This window comes from Rhinolophus sinicus, linkage group LG06 (assembly GCF_036562045.2).
Source record: "Rhinolophus sinicus isolate RSC01 linkage group LG06, ASM3656204v1, whole genome shotgun sequence".
NCBI classification, from domain to species: domain Eukaryota; kingdom Metazoa; phylum Chordata; class Mammalia; order Chiroptera; family Rhinolophidae; genus Rhinolophus; species Rhinolophus sinicus.
The window spans coordinates 153,364,583-153,385,624 of NC_133756.1; the positions used below are offsets into that span (position 1 = coordinate 153,364,583).

Consider the following 21,042-nt stretch of genomic DNA (forward strand, 5'->3'; position numbering starts at 1 on the left):
CTTGTTGGCAGCACGAAAGCCCAGTAGCCTCGCCATGGACGTTGAAATTGCTTCCCTGAATAGACTGCGGTGCTGGAAAAATCATCCTATCTACAGGGGAACACATCTCACCACAGGAGTCTGGAGTGAAGGCCACTTCCCTTCACTGCCCGTATATGCAGCCACCTTCCCCTGGAGTGGACGGAAGGGAGAATGCCACAGGCTGAGAGTCAGAGATGGCGGACCACCAGCTCTGCTCCATTTGCCATCCCTGCATCTCCGTCACCTTTACATCTGTCTCAGACAAACGAACCACCCATTTAGTCTTCCTTCTGCTTCCAAGTACACGACTGATAGTGTGTTTAAGAATCGCGGCAGGAAGGCCTATTGGTACAAAGGTTGTTCCCACTTTTTCAGTCCTGTCTGGCAAAGAGATTTCTCAAATACACCAAAAGGCTCTGTTGCAAGATGGCTCGTGGGGAACTCCCCATTCAGCTCAAAGAAGAGGAAGGTTGAGGGGAAGCAAGAACTCTTAAGATCCTAGACCTGACCAGGCTGTCACGATGGACGGGAAGAAAAGGAAAATGACTGACAGGCTGTCCTATTTGAATACTTCCGGCAAAAAAGAAGAAGGGGGCAAAAAACAACAACACCCTTCTCTCTCTCTCTCTCTCCTGTTTTTTACGTTTGAGAGAATATCAAAATATAAGAATCAAAACAAGAGCCAAATGTCCAATTTGATACAAACCAGAAAAACTCAGTTTCAGAATGGGAAAAACCACAATGAACCGTCAGGAGCAGAGGTTAGAGATGGCAAAATTCATCAGTCAGGTTGGGGAGCTCGAATTCTGGAGCCTGGGGCTGACTCTGCTCCTTCAGCTCACCCCCGTTCTCCAACCAACCACTCAGAAAGACTAGAAGAGGAAAGATTCATTTCTCCAACCACCATATTAATTTGACAGGCAACATTCAAAGGATCCTTATTGGGGGTGACAGGAGAGTAAGAAAATTTAGGCAAGAGAACAGGACCGCCATGTATCAGTGTGATGAAGGGTACTGAGAGAACCTGCCTTTTAGGGAAACCCGGGTATTTTCTTTATTTTTAATCTCTGCACTCTGCTTAAGAGAAAAAACTCCAACCCTCCTGCCTCCCTGACGTTGTAAAGACAGTCCATGAGATGCATTTCCATAGTCACTGTTCATGCAAAAGGGAAATAAAACTGTTGCCTGAGCAGCAGCAGCCACTGTCTCCCAGTCTGGCTTGGGCCCCATGTGCGGTCTCCTCCCACAGGCTCCGGTAAATCAGCGATGCCACCGCCAGAAGTGGGAGTGCCCTGGGCAGTGTGACCCCCCTGTCCCTCACCCCATCCTATTAGTCACGAATAATCATTTCAGGGTTTGAAGAATGTCCACCACTGCCGCTCAGACAGGGCCAACCTGGAAGCCCTCAGAGCTTAGCAGGAGCAGGAAGGAAGCAAGCTGAGCATGTACTTACTCGAAGTCCTCAAATTCCAGATCGGTTCCCTCCACTGACGGAGCCTGGCTGTCTGAGGAAGACGAGGACGTGGAAGAACGAAGGCGGTTCTGCTGGTAGCGCATGGAGCGCTGGCGAATGCTGTCCCTCCGCGAGAGGTACTGGATCATCCGCTGGGCGTAGTACGCAGCAGGAGACAATCTGAGAGACAGAGATGGACAAACACGAACTAGCGCTAATGTGGGGAAGCTGTGAAAGGCAGTAACTCCAGTTCTCCCACGGCGTCTCCCTGCTGAGGCAAACTCGGAGACGTGGAAGACAAAGGGCACTTCACTCACCAGGAGCTCTGTGCCGCACCATTGCCTATCAGACCACCACCAGCGCTTCTGTTCTGAGAAGGCAAGAGACTGGTTCATCACTTGTCATCTGATCAACAGCGGGTCCCCCAAGAGAATAGCACTGGGCCTTTCTTTTCAGTTTCTTCAGGGACCCCTTTTAGCTTCTCAGGGTACCCTTTACAGCTCCACGGCTTTTCTTCAACCATCCATACTCAAAATACAAAGCAAGGGACTAGCAATCATCTACAGGTTATCTCTTCTTTCGTTTTATAGGTGAGAAAAGAGGCCAGGCGACGGTAAACCTGAGGTGACAAAGGGGGATCTACAGGCACGTCTTCATCAGGACTCCTTTCCTCTCCAACAACAGACACGCTCCAGATTTGTCCTAGCTCCTTCAAATGACCTCTTTCAACTCGTATCTCTCCTTTACAAATTATTCATAGATATTTGTAACAGAAAATATTCAGGATAGAGACAGAGCAAAATATACTCAGGAGAACAGAGACTCTAAAAGAAAAAAGATTTTTCTATGTCTTACGACAGAGCACCAGAGGCTACATGAGGACTGAGCAATACGGAAGGCAAGGTCATTCCTTTTTTCTCTTCCTTACTATGGCTATTCTCAGTAGTCTAGACCTATATTTTTCCAACTGTGGTTTAGGTCTTCGTACTTCATGAAAACGTCTAGTGTCCCATACAACTTGCCACATTCCCTTCTTAAGTTTTTTCTCCATCTTTCACCACACTGTTATATAGTTGGAGCTGTTAACTGAGAGAATGAGAGAAGAGCAATAACAAAAGAATGTTTTGTGATAATATTACATGGACCACTAAGAAATTTCCAGACTTAAAATCTGCCTGAGGCACACAATTGACTCAACAATTCCACCAGAAATTTTACCCTCTAAAAACACACAAGAATGCAAAGATGTATAGCTAGAGAGAGAGAGAGGTAGATAGATCTCTCTCTACATATATATATACACACACACATACACACACACACATATAGATATATAGGTAGAATTAGTGAAAAACTGGGAAACACCTCAAATACCCATCAAGAGATTAAAGAAACTATATCCATACAAAGAAACACTATGTAGTTATTAAAAAGAATAAATTATCCCTATATATGCACAAGAAAAGCCCTCTAAAATAATGTGGGGGGAAAACTGAAGAACAGTATATATATACTAACGTGCATAGAAAAATGTATTTCTGTAATTAGAACAAAAAACTAAGAAAAACACAACAATCCTAACGAAGCTTCCTTGGAATCTTAACTTCTATAATGTTTAAATATAAAAGGGAAAAAAACGTGTCTTTTCTTAAATGGAAATTTGAAAAAACTGATTGAGAGTAGAAATAAAAATAGTTATATCCAAATGACAGGAAAGGTATTTGCAAATATCTTGCGCCTGACCTTTCGTTACCCCTGGACAAAGTCACTGGGCAAATCCTCAGTAAATCTACTGACATGGGCCAAAGGATATCTGCACTCAGCTGCTAGAGGAACTAAGGCTGCTGCCTCTGAAATACCTGTCATCAGAGGTGGTGTCCTTCTGGCCAACGATCAAATGGAATTCCCAAGAAGGCCAGCTGACAAGTCTGCGGTACGGACCAGTGCGCTGCCTTTGGCAGCCTGGATCCACATTATCTTTATGCAGCTGTCTTTATGTAGCAGGTGAGCCTGGGATGCACAGATGCCTTGGGCAAGATCATGAAAGTGTAAGAATGATTTCTTAAAAGTCTTAACTTGTGGAACTTTCATTATCCGTTTGGGCTCCTGTTCCCATGCATTTTGCAAGGATGAATCAAGACTCCTAAATTTTCAACAGACAGAAATCAATGTTCTTGAGTTGTTCCTATGTCTATCAAATATACAGAAACCTTCCAGCAGAAACCAACCGTTGTTGGTTAGATTCTCAAGTCAATGAGACTAGAAAAGCATGTAAAAAATTTTTCAAGAGGAGAATGAAGGTTCTTTTTGGGAACTGATTCTGAAAAGTGACCCTAAGTACACACTCATTGCTCAGTTCATCACCTATGCTAACTAACGGGAAAATTATAATATTATTGGTGGTAGAGGCAGAAATAATGTTGATGCTGACAACAAGTAAAGATTGCTCTTTTATATAGGGGCACAATTTCAGCACTAGGTAACGGCAATTGTTAAATTTCACCATAGGACAGGAATTCCCCAAGCTACAAAACTATGCATCAATTATTTAAAAAAAAAAAAAAAGAAAAGAATTTTGGCACAATTATTAAATACAGGCACACCCCTAGCCTCTTCTTTCTAGGTTTCCAAAAGGAAGCTAAGCATCTGAATGCTGAGAGGTCTCACAAAGGCTCTGGTGTAGGGTGAAGTCTAAAGAAAAAGAAATAAAGCACCAGTAATGAGGTAACAATCATCCTCCTACTGAAGAGCTGGATCACCACCAAACTCTTAAGTGTTCCAAGTGAGAATTTTAAATGTTTGAATAAATCCTCAAGTTTTCATCAAGGAAGAATACTTTCCCCTCCAAAAAAAACCTATTTTGTGTTCAAAGGGAAAATGCAAATATCAACACCCCAAAGTCTGATACTTTCTGTGATAAAGAGGTCTGAGTGGGAATAAATAACAGATTTATTACATGAAAGGAGGACAAATAATGGTCTTTAAGAATCACTGTTAAACTTACTAAGTTGAAAAGTCTGGGGATGAGATTCTCGTTGCTGTCTAAAGGAAACTACAAATAGTTATTGGTCTCACCGTTTCAGGGTATCTGATTCGTGCAAAAATTTTTCTTTTCTTATTTAGGGCTTACTACTTTCAAATAAACGTCCTTGTTTCAGTCATTATCTAAATTATCTCCCTGTTTTAAAGTCATGGACCCCATGCTCCCGGATCCTCAGATTTACCATTTCTGGGGAATGAAAAGGGAAGTAACAGGATAATGGGGAATCTTTTCACTAGTATCTCAGAAAGGCTGCTCGGTACCATGACATAACAGTGGCAACAACAAAATCATTCAATGTCTCTGGAATCAACTTGGTCTAAACGTTCTTCCAGACTTGAAATGCTTACTCTAGAGCAAAGCTTATTTAGCCTCATCTGACCTATACTGACTTGCCAACCCCACCATTATAAATTACCCTTTCCTTTTGGCAAAGCCTCACAATGTGCTCTGGCCTTGCTTAAGTAATGGGCAGGTTATCCCCTTTGGAGATCATTAAACAATCAGTAAATCCGGTTCTGACAACCCCAAAGGGCTTCTCACTATAAATGTTATAAATCAACTGACACCCCAAACTTGGTCCACAGTTACCAGTCAGGTAATGGTGGACCTTGAAGTCATCTGATTTTTTTTTTTAATCGCTTCAAGAACTTTTCAAATGTCTTCTAATCAATGTTAAGATAAGCACTCTAATCAAATGCCAACTTACTTTATTCAGTTACCATTTTGTAAGTCGTATCTTCCTTCAGATAATCTCCAATAATGAGCTTTATTTCTGCCTTTTGATAGTCTAAATTCTCTCTCAAATGAGAACAAATAGGATTTTTTTTGTTTGGATTTCTAAATAATTTCCCTATTAATAAAAATTTTTGTTTCCCTTTTGGCTGTCCATCTGAATGACCACAGCCTCTGTGATAAAACAAAAGGAATATATCCTGTAACTCTGCCAGTGGCCTTCTCAGGTCCCTCCTCTAGTGCCCCATTTACAGAAATGAGCCCCAAAGGACAAGAGCTCAGTCATAACCCTCTGTCACCAGAGGTTCTGTTCACTTACCTGTAACACTTCCCAACCACCTGAACCACCTGTCTCAAAACTGTAACTGAAGAGTAAAAGAGCACCAGGACCAGAGAGACACAGAAGGGGCTTCCAACAGCTTGGCAACCCCAAGGGCAGCCCCTCCCCCCACCTAGTGGCATTTCTCACTTTGGCCTTACCTCGCTGGGTCTGGGTAAATTGGGTGCTCTCTGGATCCTGCTCCATCATAACGGGATAATGAAATGAGGGAAGACTCCAGCAGCCTCCTAGCAGAGATTAAAAAAATGGCAATAATCCCTGTCAATTTCCAACTCAGAGGTCATTCATAAGGAAAAATGGGGGAAAGATAAATAACATCCCCCTTTGCAACTAGCTAATACCTGCTATTTGGGGTCAGACCCTCCCTAAAAGCTAAGTACTTAGAGACACAGATCAATGAAGAGCTGCAGAGCTCCCACACTGGATGTGGCCACTGTATCGTGCTGAATACTGCTCTTAAGTGAGAAATGAACAAGTGCTTCAGAGACACGACCTTATTTCTATTTGCAGTGCCTCCGGCAGGAAACTAGGAGGTTGGGCTCAACATGAGAGGGGGCAGTTAGGTGTGCCCAGAGATCACTGTGTAGTGCCAGCATTCATCTCGGTGTTCGGTTCCTGTGTCATCCTGATCCACGGCCCCTTAGCTTCTTCTACTCACTCTGCTCTACTCAGACCCTTTTTTGTAAGAAAGAGCTCCCCTGGGGCTCTCTTAACAACTGACAAAAATCTTTAATTACATAACCTAGCCCAATCATAAATTCAACTGATCATATATGATACACACATTTTATTGAACACTTTTTTGATGCCAGCAAATATATTTCTCTATTTAAATCTCACCACAACCTGGAAAGGTAGGCATTACTCTACAGACATGAGAACACGGGGCTGTGTGGCACACAAGCTCTTAAATGACAGCGCCAGGACTCCAGCGAAGGTCTGTCAACTCCCGAATGCTTCGAACCACTACGCTACCCTGTAGGACCTTCTAGGCTCCAGGCAGGCAAAGGTGCATGTGTATCCACAGTGAGTCCAAGCGAGAATGCAGGCTCAGTATTGCTGGAGCTCCCTATTTTTTAAGGGTAGCCAGAAATCTGGACTTCCACATGAAATCTCTTGACTGTTAAATTATAGCTAAAACATGTTTTCCCTTTTTGTACAACAAAGGCCAGTTAAAAACTCATCTGATAAATGTGGCCCAGGGGTCCTCCAGTGTGCCACGTGTGCCACACTGCTTCCCAACTCAAACGTGCCTTGGCAGCCAATCAAGCTCCCGCCATGGAACACGTTTCTAAGGAAATGGTCTCAGAAAGAAACGCGTATTGTTCCTCTCAGGCAGCATCTTGCCTGGCTCTCCCGGGAACAGGTCTCCGGCTCCCTGCCAGACTCTTCTTTAAAGCAGAGCTGCAGAATAAGGACAGCAGCTACCAATCTTTTCCAATTGAGCTAATTCAATTCACTGTTATTAAAACCAGCTGGTTTTAGGTGTAGTCATGTGCAGTCACTTTATCCCAGCAACTGGCTCCGGGAAGCACTTCCCCTAACGGCCTGGAGAAGAGATACAGCAGAGAGCCTGTCAACCTGGCTTGCTACCTTTCCCACCCGGGACAACCAACTGTTAGATGATGTTTACTATCTAGACAAAGCCTGTAATTCCCACACTTAAGACACTTGCAGCCAGTCCTACCACTGAAGGAAGAGAATACAATGTGACCAAAGAGGAAGAGAAGACAGCAATAAAACACATCATCTCTCTGGTTGAAAACTTGAATCTTCAATGGTATCACTGTTTACAGCAGCAGAAATGCTGGTTTCATCAATTTTAAGACACACTCCCCCCCCCACACACACACACATTTAACGTGTCTGAAATTGGGATGCATTTTATAATAGTGTGACATGGTTTAACAGGCAGGATTTTTTTCTTTCCTAGGAGTACATAGGAGTACATAAAATCATGGCATATCTTTTGAGTCTTGAAATACAGAATGTTTGTGAGAGGAAGGGGTATTGAGAGGGACACAGACCGGTGGGGAGAGAAGTGCAATTTTAAGCAGAGTATTCAGTACACTGTGCCGTCTTATGTAACACCTACTTATTACTAATAAATTAGTTCTATAGGAACGGGTGGGAGTTGAAGAATGAAAGCGAGACCTGGGAGCAGCTGACTGCCCTGGAACCCCGAGAAGCTTGTTCCATCGCCAAGGGCTCCGGAGTTAGTCCTGAACATTGCTAAGCCCTGTAGTGTTAGCCTCTGACTGGTTGCTTAGTAAGCAGAGGCCCTTCGGCAAGGAGCATCCTCCAGAGTGACTGACATACCATATCCTTTTCATAAGCATTTCTGTCTGGAAAATGATCCTGCTCAGTTGAGAGTCCAATCCGACCCTTCACTATGCAAGGCAGTGACAGTACTCAGAGACGACGCCTGTAAAGGAGATTCCTGAACTAGAAGAGTTGCATTAGATCATTTCAATTTTAAGGATTCTATTTTATAATTCTGCAAAGTCTACTTCCCACCCTAACTTCCTATCTTAATTAGAAGAATTCTTTAAATCAGAGTAAAACTAAAATGTTAAACTTTGTCTCTGGGGCGTCCCTGAAGAGGTTCCTTTGGCACATGCATCCCCTGTGCCCACTTACTACGTGTTTGTTGGCACCATTTGCTCCCCAGGCAATACAGTGGACTGGCAAGTCATATACAAAGGGGGCCAAAAAAAATGTATACGCATTTTAAGAAAGGAAGAAACTATTAACATTGTAATCAACATATACTGATAACAAAAGACGAATACAAGTCACGTTTGACTTCTGCAATGACAAGAGGTGCTCAGAGTGGTTACCATCAGTGTCCAGACACTTCTGATTACAGCGAACTACTGCTTGAGCAACGTTGACCGAAGTGTCCTCTTGTATACATTATTTTGGCACCCCCGGTATATGTGGCATTTTAACTGCTAATACACAAAATCAGGAGTCAATTACTATGAATAGCAGCCCCCTCCACACACACACATGCACATCACTCATGAAACGAGTAAATATCACCCCCACTCCTAGGACCGCCAAGGAAAGCTCTTTCTTTCCTACAGTTAGTTAGCTTCTTGCAAAGAGCCATCAATGGAAAATGACACAAGAAAATGGGGCGGGATGGCAGCAGTGCACCTTCTGCTCTGGCCACCACAAATTTGACTTGACTTAACGATCTATCACCCAGTTTGATAATGCGAAATCAGGTTGGACTTTGGAAGGGCTCAGACCAGCTTTTTCAAGTTTGAAGCTACCATTTTATTTTGACCTGTAATCTCAATTTAGAAATGTTTTAAAGAGTCACAGAAGCTCCGACAGGAAAAAAACAAACCTTTCCTTTACAAATCTGCCTGGTTCATTCTCTATACCAGTGGTGTCCAAATGAGGTACAACAGGAGTTGTGTTATTTTGATCCACTGAAGAGCGGGAAGAAAATATTAGAACTTTTGATTTATAATGTACAACCACAATGTTTCTCTCTCTCTCTCTCTCTCTCTCTCTCACACACACACACACACACACACACACACACACACACGGATTGCTCAAAAGCCTTTTATTAACAGAGGTATTTTTTAAAGTTTGGAGTCCATTGTTGTATCAAACTATACACTAAGAAAATTCAATATTTAAGAAAATATAATAACCACAAATATACATATAAAAACCATAAACATACAAGCGTAAGCATATTCATATAGCGAGAGAGCAAACGGGAGAGAATGACAAAGCAAACGTGGTAAAGCGTTAGTATCTCGAGAACATGAATACAGAGTACATGGAAATTCTTTGCACTGTTTTTGCAACTTTTCTGCACGTCTAAAATTATTCTAAAATTATAAACATCCAAAAATCAAAATCTAAAAGTAAACAACTGAAACTAAAGAGAAAATTATTCATTTTCAAAATAATTACTTACTTCTTAAAAAGGATTTCTTTAAATAGCGATTTGCCCTAATGCTCTAACAGGTTTGGGCCTGCTGCCTGTTTTTATAAATAAAGATTTTTCCAAAGACAGCCACATCCATTCATTTATTGTTGCTTTGGAGCTAACAGGGCAGGGTTGAGTTATGCTGAAAGGGACAGGCTTAGAATATTTACTACCTGGCCCTTTTACAGAAAAGAAATTTGCCTAACCCTGCTCTAAAATATTTGCTTACATAAAATCCCTTGAACGATAAGGTGGAGTTACTAAGGAATAAAACAAAAAAAGCTTGAAATCAAAGTACTACCCACTAACGTGAGTTATCAAAAATAATTATTAAGACCTGCTAAAGTCAAAAGTCAATAGGAACAAAATTCAAGCTGTAAAATTTTAAATGAATACAACTATTTCTTCCTTCCCTGATTAATACTTTGAATATGTATAAGGAGGTTCCCTACACCAGCCATATCCTTTGACGACTAGAAAAACAAAAAACAGTGGAAGATAGCTCTGGAAAAGAACAGTGGTCAGGGTAGATGAGATGGGTCAACCAAACACAACCCCAAAAAAACCCGTTGTCTCAAATTCGATGGTCATCAGCGTTTAGGAGCAGAAAGTTTGGGTATTAGTCTAGACAGAATAAACAAAGCAGTGACAATTCTTCCTTACGAAACAATTATATCATGAAGATATTCTTTTAACTAATCATCAGATCACAGAGAAAATCAATATCCTAAAGCCAACAAACATGCTCAGACCTTCTTGAATCATCGGAAACAATTGCCAGACTGACTTAAACTAATATGGAAAACCTGCTCCTAGAAGCTAAAATGCCACTGGTGCCCCATGACAAAGAGTGATTTCCCAGCTTCACTTTGATGTTTGGGTGACATCTACTATTTCAGTTCAGGGGAGCCAAACCCAAACTAATAGCCCCCTTCTGCCTGGGAAATAAAATCCAAGTTCCGCAGCTTGGCATCCAAAGCTGTGCAGCCAAATTGCTCATTCCATCTGGATATACTGTATGCTCTAGCCAGGGGTTTTCAAACTTTCTGGTCTCAGAATTCCTTTAACACTCACACTGATAACCTCAATTACACATCATGTTGCCCCTAGAGAATTCCACTGAACACTCATGAAAGAATGAGAGTGAAAAAGACAAAGAAAATCTTGGCTGTATTATAAACATAGTTCTGGCTTCTGGGATCCCAGGTCACACTTTGAGAATCACTGCTCCAGCTAAACTAAACACACCCTCGCTGTCTCACCTATGTCTTCTGCTTGGCCATTTCTTCTTTCTGGAAAGTTGTTCCCCATCTCTGCCTGTAAAAATCCTTCAAAACTCAACCACCTGACTCTGCCCGCCAGAAGTTCACCCTCTTGCCCAATACCCCCTAACACTGTGAAACGTCTCTTAAAAGGCCTTTCCCAAGTCCCTTTGTGCTGCGGTTACGTGTGTCTTGTCTCTGCCACTGGACTGCACACTGTCCACGAAAGCAGGTCCTCGGTCCCAGTCATTTTTTCGTCCCCACTGAAACTCACCTCCTAACTAACACGTAAAAGAGACCAGGAAATATCTAAGAAACTCAATCAGCCAAAGGAGATTGGGAAGGAGCAGCGAGAAGACCTATCTGCTTGCCTGTTACTGACCCCAGGACTTTTAAAGGTTGCGGGGTGTCCAAAATCTCACACTAAAATTCCTGAAGGAACAGGTTTTCAGACACTGTTTACACCCCCTTTATCCCTCTGGTCACCCAAGCCGCTCGGGTTAAAATGCTGACCTAGTTGTACCGATAAACGCAGCACAGCCTGGTCCCTGGGAGGCTTATTAAATCATGAAGTCCGAGGCCGGCTATTGCCTGGGAAGCTACCACTGACGCTCTCGGACAGCCTGTTGCCAAAAGAGACCTCACGGGACAAAGAGGGCAGTGATTTCAGGGCGACGAAGGGGCAGGAGGCCAAAGAAACCTGGACGCACCGTTGCCTCCTTAATTTCTGAATCCTGCTCTGCAAGCCCCCGATTTCTCTCTGCCTCGGCGCATGCCTGGGCTGGGAGATGACAAGCCCTTATTCTTTGTAAAAAATAATTGTGTGTTCTGAAACGACACCTCTATTATGATTTCCAAATTGACATCTCTGCTTTAAAGCGGAGGCATCCAAGCCTCCCCATTTCACACACTGGCAATTATCGTTTAAGTTATCCAACGATAGGCACTCATCTGATCACTGCAGGGCCCCCCCTCCAGCTCTGAGGGTGCACTTGTGGCATATGAGGTAGTTGCCAGCACAGCCTGGCAGGCAGTTCCTGCCCCTGCTGTGGGGTAGACCAAGGCAAAGCAGCACTGCTAAAGGGTTAAGCTCAGGAAAAAAACCAGACACACTGCAGAAAGAACTCAGCGCCCACTATGTGGATTAACCTCATTTTACTATCATCAAGCATAAACAATTCATGGGGCTCCAAAGAACGCCTTACAACATCTTTACAAAACATTAACGTATCCCTCAGTGCCTCTATAGAGTGAGAGATAATGGTAAACATCAGAGCACAACATAATCATAGGCATCAGAAGGGAAGAAGCTGGAAACAGAATTCATACATGGTACGCAACTCTGTATCGAGCTATACAGGAGTCTTACGTGAAAAGCTAGCCAGATCTCTCTGGGAACAGCTGACCCCCTGTTAACTGCTTGGCGGGTGGTAACTTTTAATACAACTGTAAAATGATTGCTCGGTACAATGCTTAGCTCTTGTATATCCTCAACACATTTGTCTACAGTTACGGAACTTCAATCTATAACAAAAACTCACTTTTGTCAGCATCTGAACTCAAAGTCAAAGGTCCAATGAGATCTGCATGGACATGTTTACTCTGTCTCCAAATCCATTTTCTCTGGGAAAATTGGGAGGTCTGCTCACAGACCACAGACTTTTTTTTTAACTAGGAATTTAGATCAGAGGCTTTTCACCCAAGGATGAGTAAGCGCGTTATCACGACAAGTTCCACGGCTTCTCCTGGTCACACGCACACATACCCTCCTGAGCAGCCGCGGTTTAGACTTTCATGAAGACGTAGTGCAGCCTCATTGGTTCCCCCAAAGCCAAAAGAGATTAACAGAATCCAGTAATCCTGAATTCTCAGCTAATTTATTCAGAATAGACAATTCTAAAAAAGTCTATCTTTAGACCCACTAGTTTTACAAAGAATATATTGCTTCCATAACAGCAAACCTGTACCTTTCTTCTTAGATGATTTTTCACATTCATATTTCTAACCTGAAATTTTAAAAACCCTCGACCAAGGCCACTTGCTCTTAAGTCATGCTACTCACCCTAGTATATTGCAAACACTACACCTTTACAATATGAAGCAAAACTCTTGGGTCAACAATCAGGAGGGCCAAGAGTTAGTAAGTGAAGCCTTCTAAGAATGAGAAGAATAATGCACAGTGGGCTGGGGCATTTATTAACCAGAAGCAAAGAGGCAGCCTTCCTGACTCACATTTGTTCAAGCAATGAGGTTTTTGGAGGCTATGAAAACAGACAGGAGGACCGAGTCTCCAGCTGGGCACCCAACAATCCACTGTTAGCCTCTGAGCTAACAGAAAATTCAGAGTACAATCACCTTTCTTATATCCTGGGTTCACTCTGAACGGATTCTCTCAGTGCCGTTTGACTTTCACTGATTTGCCTGGGGGGGGGGGGGGCGTTACACGACTTGCCCTTTCACCCTGATCTTAACTAACTTCATCAACTTTCTTGATTCCTTTTGGACTCAGCATTTGACTCCACTGGAATAACTTCTCCACCATTTCCCTCTGTCTAGACAACATGAAATTGTCATAAATGACACCTAAAGTACAATTAGCAGAGAAACTGCAATTTCCACTCTCCTCCCCCGTTCCCCAGCATGTCAATCAGTCCTACCCTGAAGATTAACTCTGTGGAGCCTGGAAACCATTTAATTCCAGCCTGATAAATATTTAGGCATTTCCCCCCCTCTGCTATAATTAGAAGGTAAACTGCCTTCTTTTCACGAGCACTGATGATTACAATCTCAGAGATCTGAATGCCTGCTGAATCGATACCTGGGTAAAAAGTCCTTACAAACACCACTTTATCCAGCTGCATTTGATGTAGGGAAATCACAGGAAAAGCAAAAAAGACAAGGCAAAAGAAGAGGCAATGAGAGAAAGGAATGACTCAAGCCCATCAACCAGGCAGTACTATTATAACTATTATAAGAACAAGGTGGTTTGAAGCCACTGCCAGTTCCCTGTGAAATGTAATATTAAAGAAACAGCAAAATCAAAGGACGTTAAATCATGAAATAACTTAGTGGTTTTCAACAGGAGAGGGTTCCCCCCAGGAGACATATGGCAATGTCTGGAGACATTCTTGGTGGTGGCAACTGGGGGGGAGGAGGGAGTGCAGTGGCATCTAGTGGGTAAAGGCCAGGGCTGCTGCTAAATCTCCTACAACGCCTAGGACAGCCTCCCACAGTAAAGAATTATCCAGCGCCAAATGTTAGAAGTACCGTGTTGAGAAACCCTCTGCTGTATCTTAATGGTCAGAGACTAACCAAGAGACACTCTGAATAATATATGAGGCTTTAGCTTTAGAATGGGATTGTAACTTAAACTCATCAACCTGTGTCACTTACTGGTTGTGTGATCTTGGGCCAGTCCATTATCCTCGGCATGCCAATGTAAGGGGAAATCCCTGTTTCACAAGGTTGTTACGATTAAGTAAGAACATATGTAAAGTATAGCAGCTAGCACAAAGTCCATACATAGCAATTATTTTGTTCCTCCTTGGATTACAACTCCCAAAGTGTCTACGGGGAACATGATGCACTCCGGCCACCCAAGTCACTATGCTAAAAAGGTGGTTTCTTAGAAAGAAAGACGTGTGTTGAAGGATGAGTACTGGAAAGGCATATACTGCAAATGGGTATCTGTGCCCTAAGAATCCCATGAGCCTCGCTCAAATAAAACAACAAGAGCAGTCAGTCATTTTATACCAATCTATCTACTGATCTATCCAACCACTGATTCCAACTATAAATATTTATTGAGTGTCTACTTTGGGATATTTATTTGCATATAACATATTAATAGATGTGGTATCTGCAGTCGTCTCCAAAGGTGGACCCCCAAAGAGCCAGACGTCCTGGTACTGTTACCTGCGTGGTACCCTCCCAAACTGAGTCGAGACAAGTCTGTTACTTGCTTTACCCAAGAGAACGTGGCAAGGTGTGCCAGTTCTGGGCCTAGCCTTAAAGAGAACTGCTGGCTTCAGTTTCTTCCCTCTGGGAACTTTTGGAAGCCCTAAGCTGCTAAGTAACAAGTCTGGCTGCTGTGCTGGCTAGGACACACCGAGTTCTGAGACTCCATGGAGAGGCTCAGGGGCCCAGCTTCCCACCTGAGCCTCCAGATGACTTGAGAGACCCCAAGCAAGACCACCAGAAGTTCCCGACTCAGCCCAGTCCACCCAAAGAACAATGACAGATAATAAAACTGTTCTTTTTAAGGCACTAAGTTTTGTTGTATGGCTTGTTATGCATCAGTAGGTGGATGACAATAGTTCCTGATCTTGTCCAGCTTTTGAGCTGGTCACTATAGCGAGCAGCATTAGAACTAAGTCCACAAAGTTAGCTTACAAGCCTAAAGTAATCCCATCGATACACAAAGGAACCTTGGCTACCAAAGCAAAACAGCAAACAAGACATCTGGAAACAGACCTCTAACAATAAAATTCAGTGCAAACCTGCTTACAGTGTTCAAAGCATGAGATCTTGATATTGGTCAGAAGGGTCAATGTGAAATTCAAAAGACTTGCTGCTCTTTCCCCTCGATCCCAACGAGGCTCTCCGTCTTTCCGAAACACTTCTGCCCTGCACGGCTCTCTCAATGTAGAAGATAGCCCTAGAATTTGGGAAATTAAAGCTATTTGTGCACCCTCCCTCATCAAGAGGCAGGACCAGTTTCTTTTTTACAAATCACCATAAGAGAGTACAGGAGAAATGAAGATAATACCCCGCTCCCTTGCTATGGACAAACTACTTTCTGTACCACTGAACTTTCAAATCGAGCCTCACTGTCCGCTGTGACTGAAGGAAGCACCAGCCCTATCTCAAAGGCCATTCGTTATCCTCCTTTGATAAGGGACATACCTCACTCTTTTATGAACTGGCTTTGCTCCAATTTTATATGGTGAGATTTCAGAGATACCCCGTGAAGCCTGAAGTCCAAAAATGATCTAACACACAGAAAAGAAAAGAATATGTCGTGGCAAAAGGAATTTTTTTTTTTTTTTTTTTGGAGCAGAGTAATGGTGAAAGGGAGAAAAAAGCAGGCATTTCTTGAGCACCTAAGCTTGTAAAAGCAACTTGAGGTTTAATTTACATCAGCCTCATACACAATTTTACAATGGAAGAAACTGCTGTTCAGAGAGGCTACTTAACCTTCCCAAGGTCACACAATAGAGCCAGAATTTGAACCCAGTATTGCTCAACTCCCAAGCTCTATGTTAGAACATATTACAGGAAAATAGAAGAAAGGGAACCTAAAGAGACCATGACAGTTAAAGCAACACTGCATGACATGGGATAGGAGCAAAAGGAAAACTACAAGGTGACGGATCACGCAAAGGGATCGAGTACACCCAGAGACTTGGGGGGAAGGTGGTGGTGCAAAGAGTTCCTAGATGGTCTAAAGTGTATCAAAATCACCTGGACAGCTTGTTTAAAATGAACACTGTATGACCCCCACCCCCAGCTTCTGATTCAGTAGGTCTGGGGTGAGCTCAGAAACTCAAATTCTAACAAGTCCCCAGGAGATGCTAATGTTCCTGGTCTGGGAACCGCACTTTGAGAACCACTGACTGGCCAAAGAGCCCACAATAAACGCTTTATCGTATCCAAAATAGTACCATCTAGCAGAGCTGCCAAATGCAGTGCTCTATGGGGGACTAAAACTTCAGCAGCTCTGTGAGGATGAATATTACGGCAATGGGCCTTTGCCTTCAAGGGGCTAACAGAAAATGACTGGCCCCATCTCTGCCTCAATTCTTTCTGAGAACTCATAAGAGACAAGTATAAAAAGAAATCAGAAAAACCTGCAGAGAAGAAAGCGTGCTGAACTTCTAAGAAGATGCCAGGCTGGAAAAGCTTAAAGAAAAAAAAAAAAAAAGTTCCTCCTTGTTTTAATTTTAAAAGGGTTATACCTGCTGAAAAGGAAATTAAGAAAATAATCCTATTTATAATAGCATCAAAAGGGATAAAATATTTAGGAACAGACTTTACCAAACAGGTGAAAGACTTGTACACTCACCAAAAACTATAAAATATTACTGAGAGAAATTAAAGAAGACACAAATAAGTGGAAAGACATCCCATGTTCATGGACTGGAAGACTATATTGTTAACAAGTCCATAGGATCCAAAAGCAATCTACAGATTCAATGTAATCCCTATCAAAATTCCAAGGGCATTTTTTGCAGAAAGAGAAAAAAATGTCCTCAAATTCATATGAAATCTCAAAGGACCCCAGATAGCCAAAATATTGAGGAAAATAAAAAGAACAAAGCCGAGGGAGGCCCGATACTTCCTGATTTCAAAACATATTACAAAGCTGCAGTGATCACAACAGTATGGTAGTGGCATAAAGACAGACACCTAGACTAATGGAACAGGATAGAGAGCCCAGATATAAACCCTTGAGTATATGGTCAAATGATCTTTGACAAGGTTGCCAAGACTACACAATGGGGAAAAGGTCGCCTCTCCAACAAATGGTTCATGGAAAACAGGCTATCCACGTGCAAAAGATGAAAATGGGTCCTTATCTTATGCCACATTTTAAAACAAAAAATTGACACAAAATGGATTAAAAGACCTAAAAGTAAGACCTAAAACTACAAAACTCCTAGACAAAAACAGGGGAAAAGCTTTATGACATTGAAATGGGGAACAATTTCTTAGATATGACATGAAAAGCACAGGTAACAAAAGCAAAAATAGACAAAAGAGACTGAATCAAACTAAAAATCTTATGTACAGCAAAGGAAACAATCAACAGAGAATAAATGCAATCTACAGAATAGGAAGAAAATATTTGCAAACTATGTATCAAATAAGGGGTTAATAATATCCAGAATATATAAAGAACTCCTATAACAACAACAATAAAAGACTATTGAATAGATATTTATCCAAATGACCAACTACTGTGTTTCCCCGAAAAAAAGACCTAGCCGGACAATCAGCTCTAATGCTCTTATATTATAGTAAAATAAGACCGCATCTTAAGTTTTGCTCCAAAAGACGCCACTAGAGCTGATTGTCCGGCTAGGTCTTATTTTCAGGGAAACACAGTAGCATATAAAAAGATGTTCAACATCCCTTATCATCCAGGAAATGCAAATCAAACCACAAAGAGATATCACCTCACACCGATAGGATGGCCACTGTCAAAAACACCCCGAAAATGCCAGTGTTGGTAAGGACATGGAGAAATTGAAATCCTTGTGCCCTGTTGGTGGGATTATACTCATATATGGTACAGTTGCTATGAAAAACAGTATGGAGGCTTCTCAAATAATTAAAAATAGAACTACCATATATGATCCAGCAATCTCACTTCTGAGTATATATGCAAAAGAACTGAAAAAGGATCTCAGAAATAGTTGTACAGCCATGTTCACTGCAGAATTGTTCACAATAGCCAAGGTGTACAAGCAACCTAAATGTCCATCGACAAACGAATGATCAAGAAAATGTGGTACATACATACAATGGCATATTATTCAGCCTTTAAAAAGAAGAAAATTCTGTCCTGTGCTAGAACATGGATGAACCTTAAGGACATTATGCTAAGTGAAATAAGGCAGTTACAAAAAGACATATGGCATGATTCTACTTATATGAGGTATCTAAAGTAACCAAACTCACGGAAAAAGAAAAATGGAATGGTCATTGCCAGGGGACAGGGGGAGGGGGAAATGAGGAATTGTTCAATGAATACTAGTGTTTCACACAGGCAAGAAGCAAAAATTCTAGAAATCTGTTGTATAACTATATGCATAGACTTAACAATTCTGCATATTTAAAAATTGGTTAAGAGGATAAATTTATGTCGTGTTTTTTAATCACAATAAGGAAAACAACCCCAAAAGATTCCATTTCTCACCAGAACAAAGGAAAGGATAAAAGCCACCTTTGCTGACGTAAAGTGATCTAAGGAGACAGCAGGGAGACAGAGGAAAATTGAGAAACGTATGTGAACATGTAGTAGGGTAGGAAAAAAGAGACCAAAAACCCGACATTCATACTCGGATGCAGCAAAGGAAAAGGGCCCAATGTTAACAAGCTGCAATTCTCTTTCCATGACAAGGTCATACTTTCAGCCTTTGATTCTGTTATTACTACAATTTTCTACTCTGCTGTAACTTGATTTTTAATTTCCTGGCAGGTGACACCCAAATCAAGCAGCCTTTCCACTGGAACCCAGCCCTCTGTCCAAGGCGCTCTGCTCAGAGAGAGAAGTGCAGACATTCTTCTCCAAGATTTGACATAGCCCATCATCACAGGAAGCTGCTTCCATACTGCATACCCTGACATGCCAGAGACCTGCCCACTACAGTGTGCCCCAGCCGCAAAATCCCTGGCACGCCCAGTTTCCCTCTTGGGAAACAGAGGAGGAGTTTATTCATTGTTGCTATTAAAAAGCCAGGCAGCTTCTCAGGTGTGGGGGCTGTCAGTGTGTCAGCCTAGAGCAGCAGGGAGCCCCTTGTGGCTGAATTAGGCAGGATGCCCCAGTACAGGAGAGGGAGCTGCAACACCCAGTGCCTCCCCCTGGTGGAGCCGAGTGACAGGGCACTTAGGAAATACTTGCCCTACACAGAAACATCAATACATCCTGCTTGAGCTAGTGGAATGGTAACCAACACAAAACTGGAATTAAGTAGCACGCGTAAATGGGGGAAGCCCAGTGCAGACTAAGGCACAAAGAAGGTCTGTGCCTTGACGGAGGTTGGGGGGGAGGGGGTAACATGATTGTTATTAGGTGCGAGTGCAAGCCAGAGCTCAGCATTTTTTCAAAGAATCCGAAATCTGCATTTTTGTTGTAAAAAGCTGCCATTTTTAGAAACACTGTGAGGGCCCAACACACCTGAAGGTTATATATTTTGCAATCTCTGGGTTAATGCAACAGGCCCACACAGGAAAGCCAAATCGGCACACAGGAGCACCTTGACAGGAGGGCTCTCAAGAAGGAGCAGAGAAGTAAGACGTGCTCCATCCTCGTCTCCCCATAAACATGTAAGAAATGTAAAAGGACGAAGGGAAGCTACCTGCACAGCTTTCCTGCGCTGGGACTGACGACAATAAACAAAATATATTATGCAAACAAAGCCCATACACCTGGTGTTATTGTCTTAGCAAAACCTCCAACGCACCCTTCGGAACACTATTGTGAAGAAACCCAGTGGAGAAGGCGACCTGAGGGGGAGGAGTACCCAGAACCGGCCCCGATGTACTCGCAGTACATACAGGTCCCACTGGAGTCCCCGAGCGCCAACACTCGGAGCTGACAGACGCCATTACACCTTTTCAAGTTCTCACAGTGGATACAAAGCACACAGCCTGCTTGCCCTACACCATTCAGCCCCAGAGAGCGGGATGATGGGGGATAATTTAGCTCAGCCTAACAGGTGCTCATTTGACCTGCAGTGGAGGGAGGGCTGCCTGTCTGCACAGCGCGTGGAGGACGAGCAGGCAGCAGCCTCTCCAGCTCACAAACCATTCCCAAGATACAGAGCACGGTTGGAAAACCTTGCTTCAGGGCAGATAGCAGAGGAAACAAGAAACTCTTTATGCACTTATGCCTCCTCTTAACTGTCAAGTCTTACAAAAGCCAATACTTAGGACACAGAGTCTGAAGTACTGAGAAAAGACACGTGCAGAATCCCCTACCTCGCTCTCCCAGGCCTTGGTTGTCACAATACCTTCTATTACTACAGCACCTGACTCTTCCGAATCACGTTCTCATAAAGCAGGGACTGGCAAACCACCGCCTGTCAGCCAAATCTGGCCTGCTGCCTACTTTTGTACAGCCCACGAGCTAAGAATGGTTTTTATATTTTTAAATAGCTGAAAAACATCAAAAGACTATTTCATGACATGTAAAAATTATATGAGAATCGCATCTGTGTCCATAAATAAAGTTTTATTGGCACACTGCCACACTCATTCACTTCCATATTGTCTCTGGCTGCTTTCATGCTACACCGGCCAAGTTCACTCGTTGCAACGGAGACCGTACAGCCGACAATGCCTAAAATATTTACTATCCCGCCCTTCACAGAAAAAGTTTGCCAACCCGCTAGACTAGAACCAGGGACCAGAATTCAAAGAGGCTTGAGTAAGGAGTGACCTCGTTGGGCAGGTGAGCAGCAAAGGTGAAAAAGATTAACCACAAGGGTACCTCTCTTCCACCCTCTC

At 42.8% G+C, this 21,042-nt stretch overlaps 1 protein-coding gene across 13 annotated transcripts in view; it reads right to left on the bottom strand.

Annotated features, from left to right (window-relative positions):
* The window catches only part of AMBRA1 (autophagy and beclin 1 regulator 1), a 155,834-nt gene that overhangs the window by 94,440 nt on the left and 40,352 nt on the right, over positions 1-21,042 (bottom strand). For 8 of the 13 annotated variants that reach the window (XM_019743637.2, XM_074336308.1, XM_074336304.1 and 5 more), the window contains 2 exons: positions 5,730-5,816; positions 1,475-1,654 (listed from right to left, as the gene is read on the bottom strand). The exons of 1 other annotated variant lie outside the window; for it this stretch is intronic. In XM_019743637.2, the coding sequence (XP_019599196.1) occupies positions 1,475-1,654; positions 5,730-5,816 (267 nt within the window). The remainder of the gene's footprint in view (positions 1-1,474; positions 1,655-5,729; positions 5,817-21,042) is intronic. 4 more of the 13 variants (XM_074336309.1, XM_019743638.2, XM_074336307.1 and 1 more) reach the window with 1 other exon arrangement.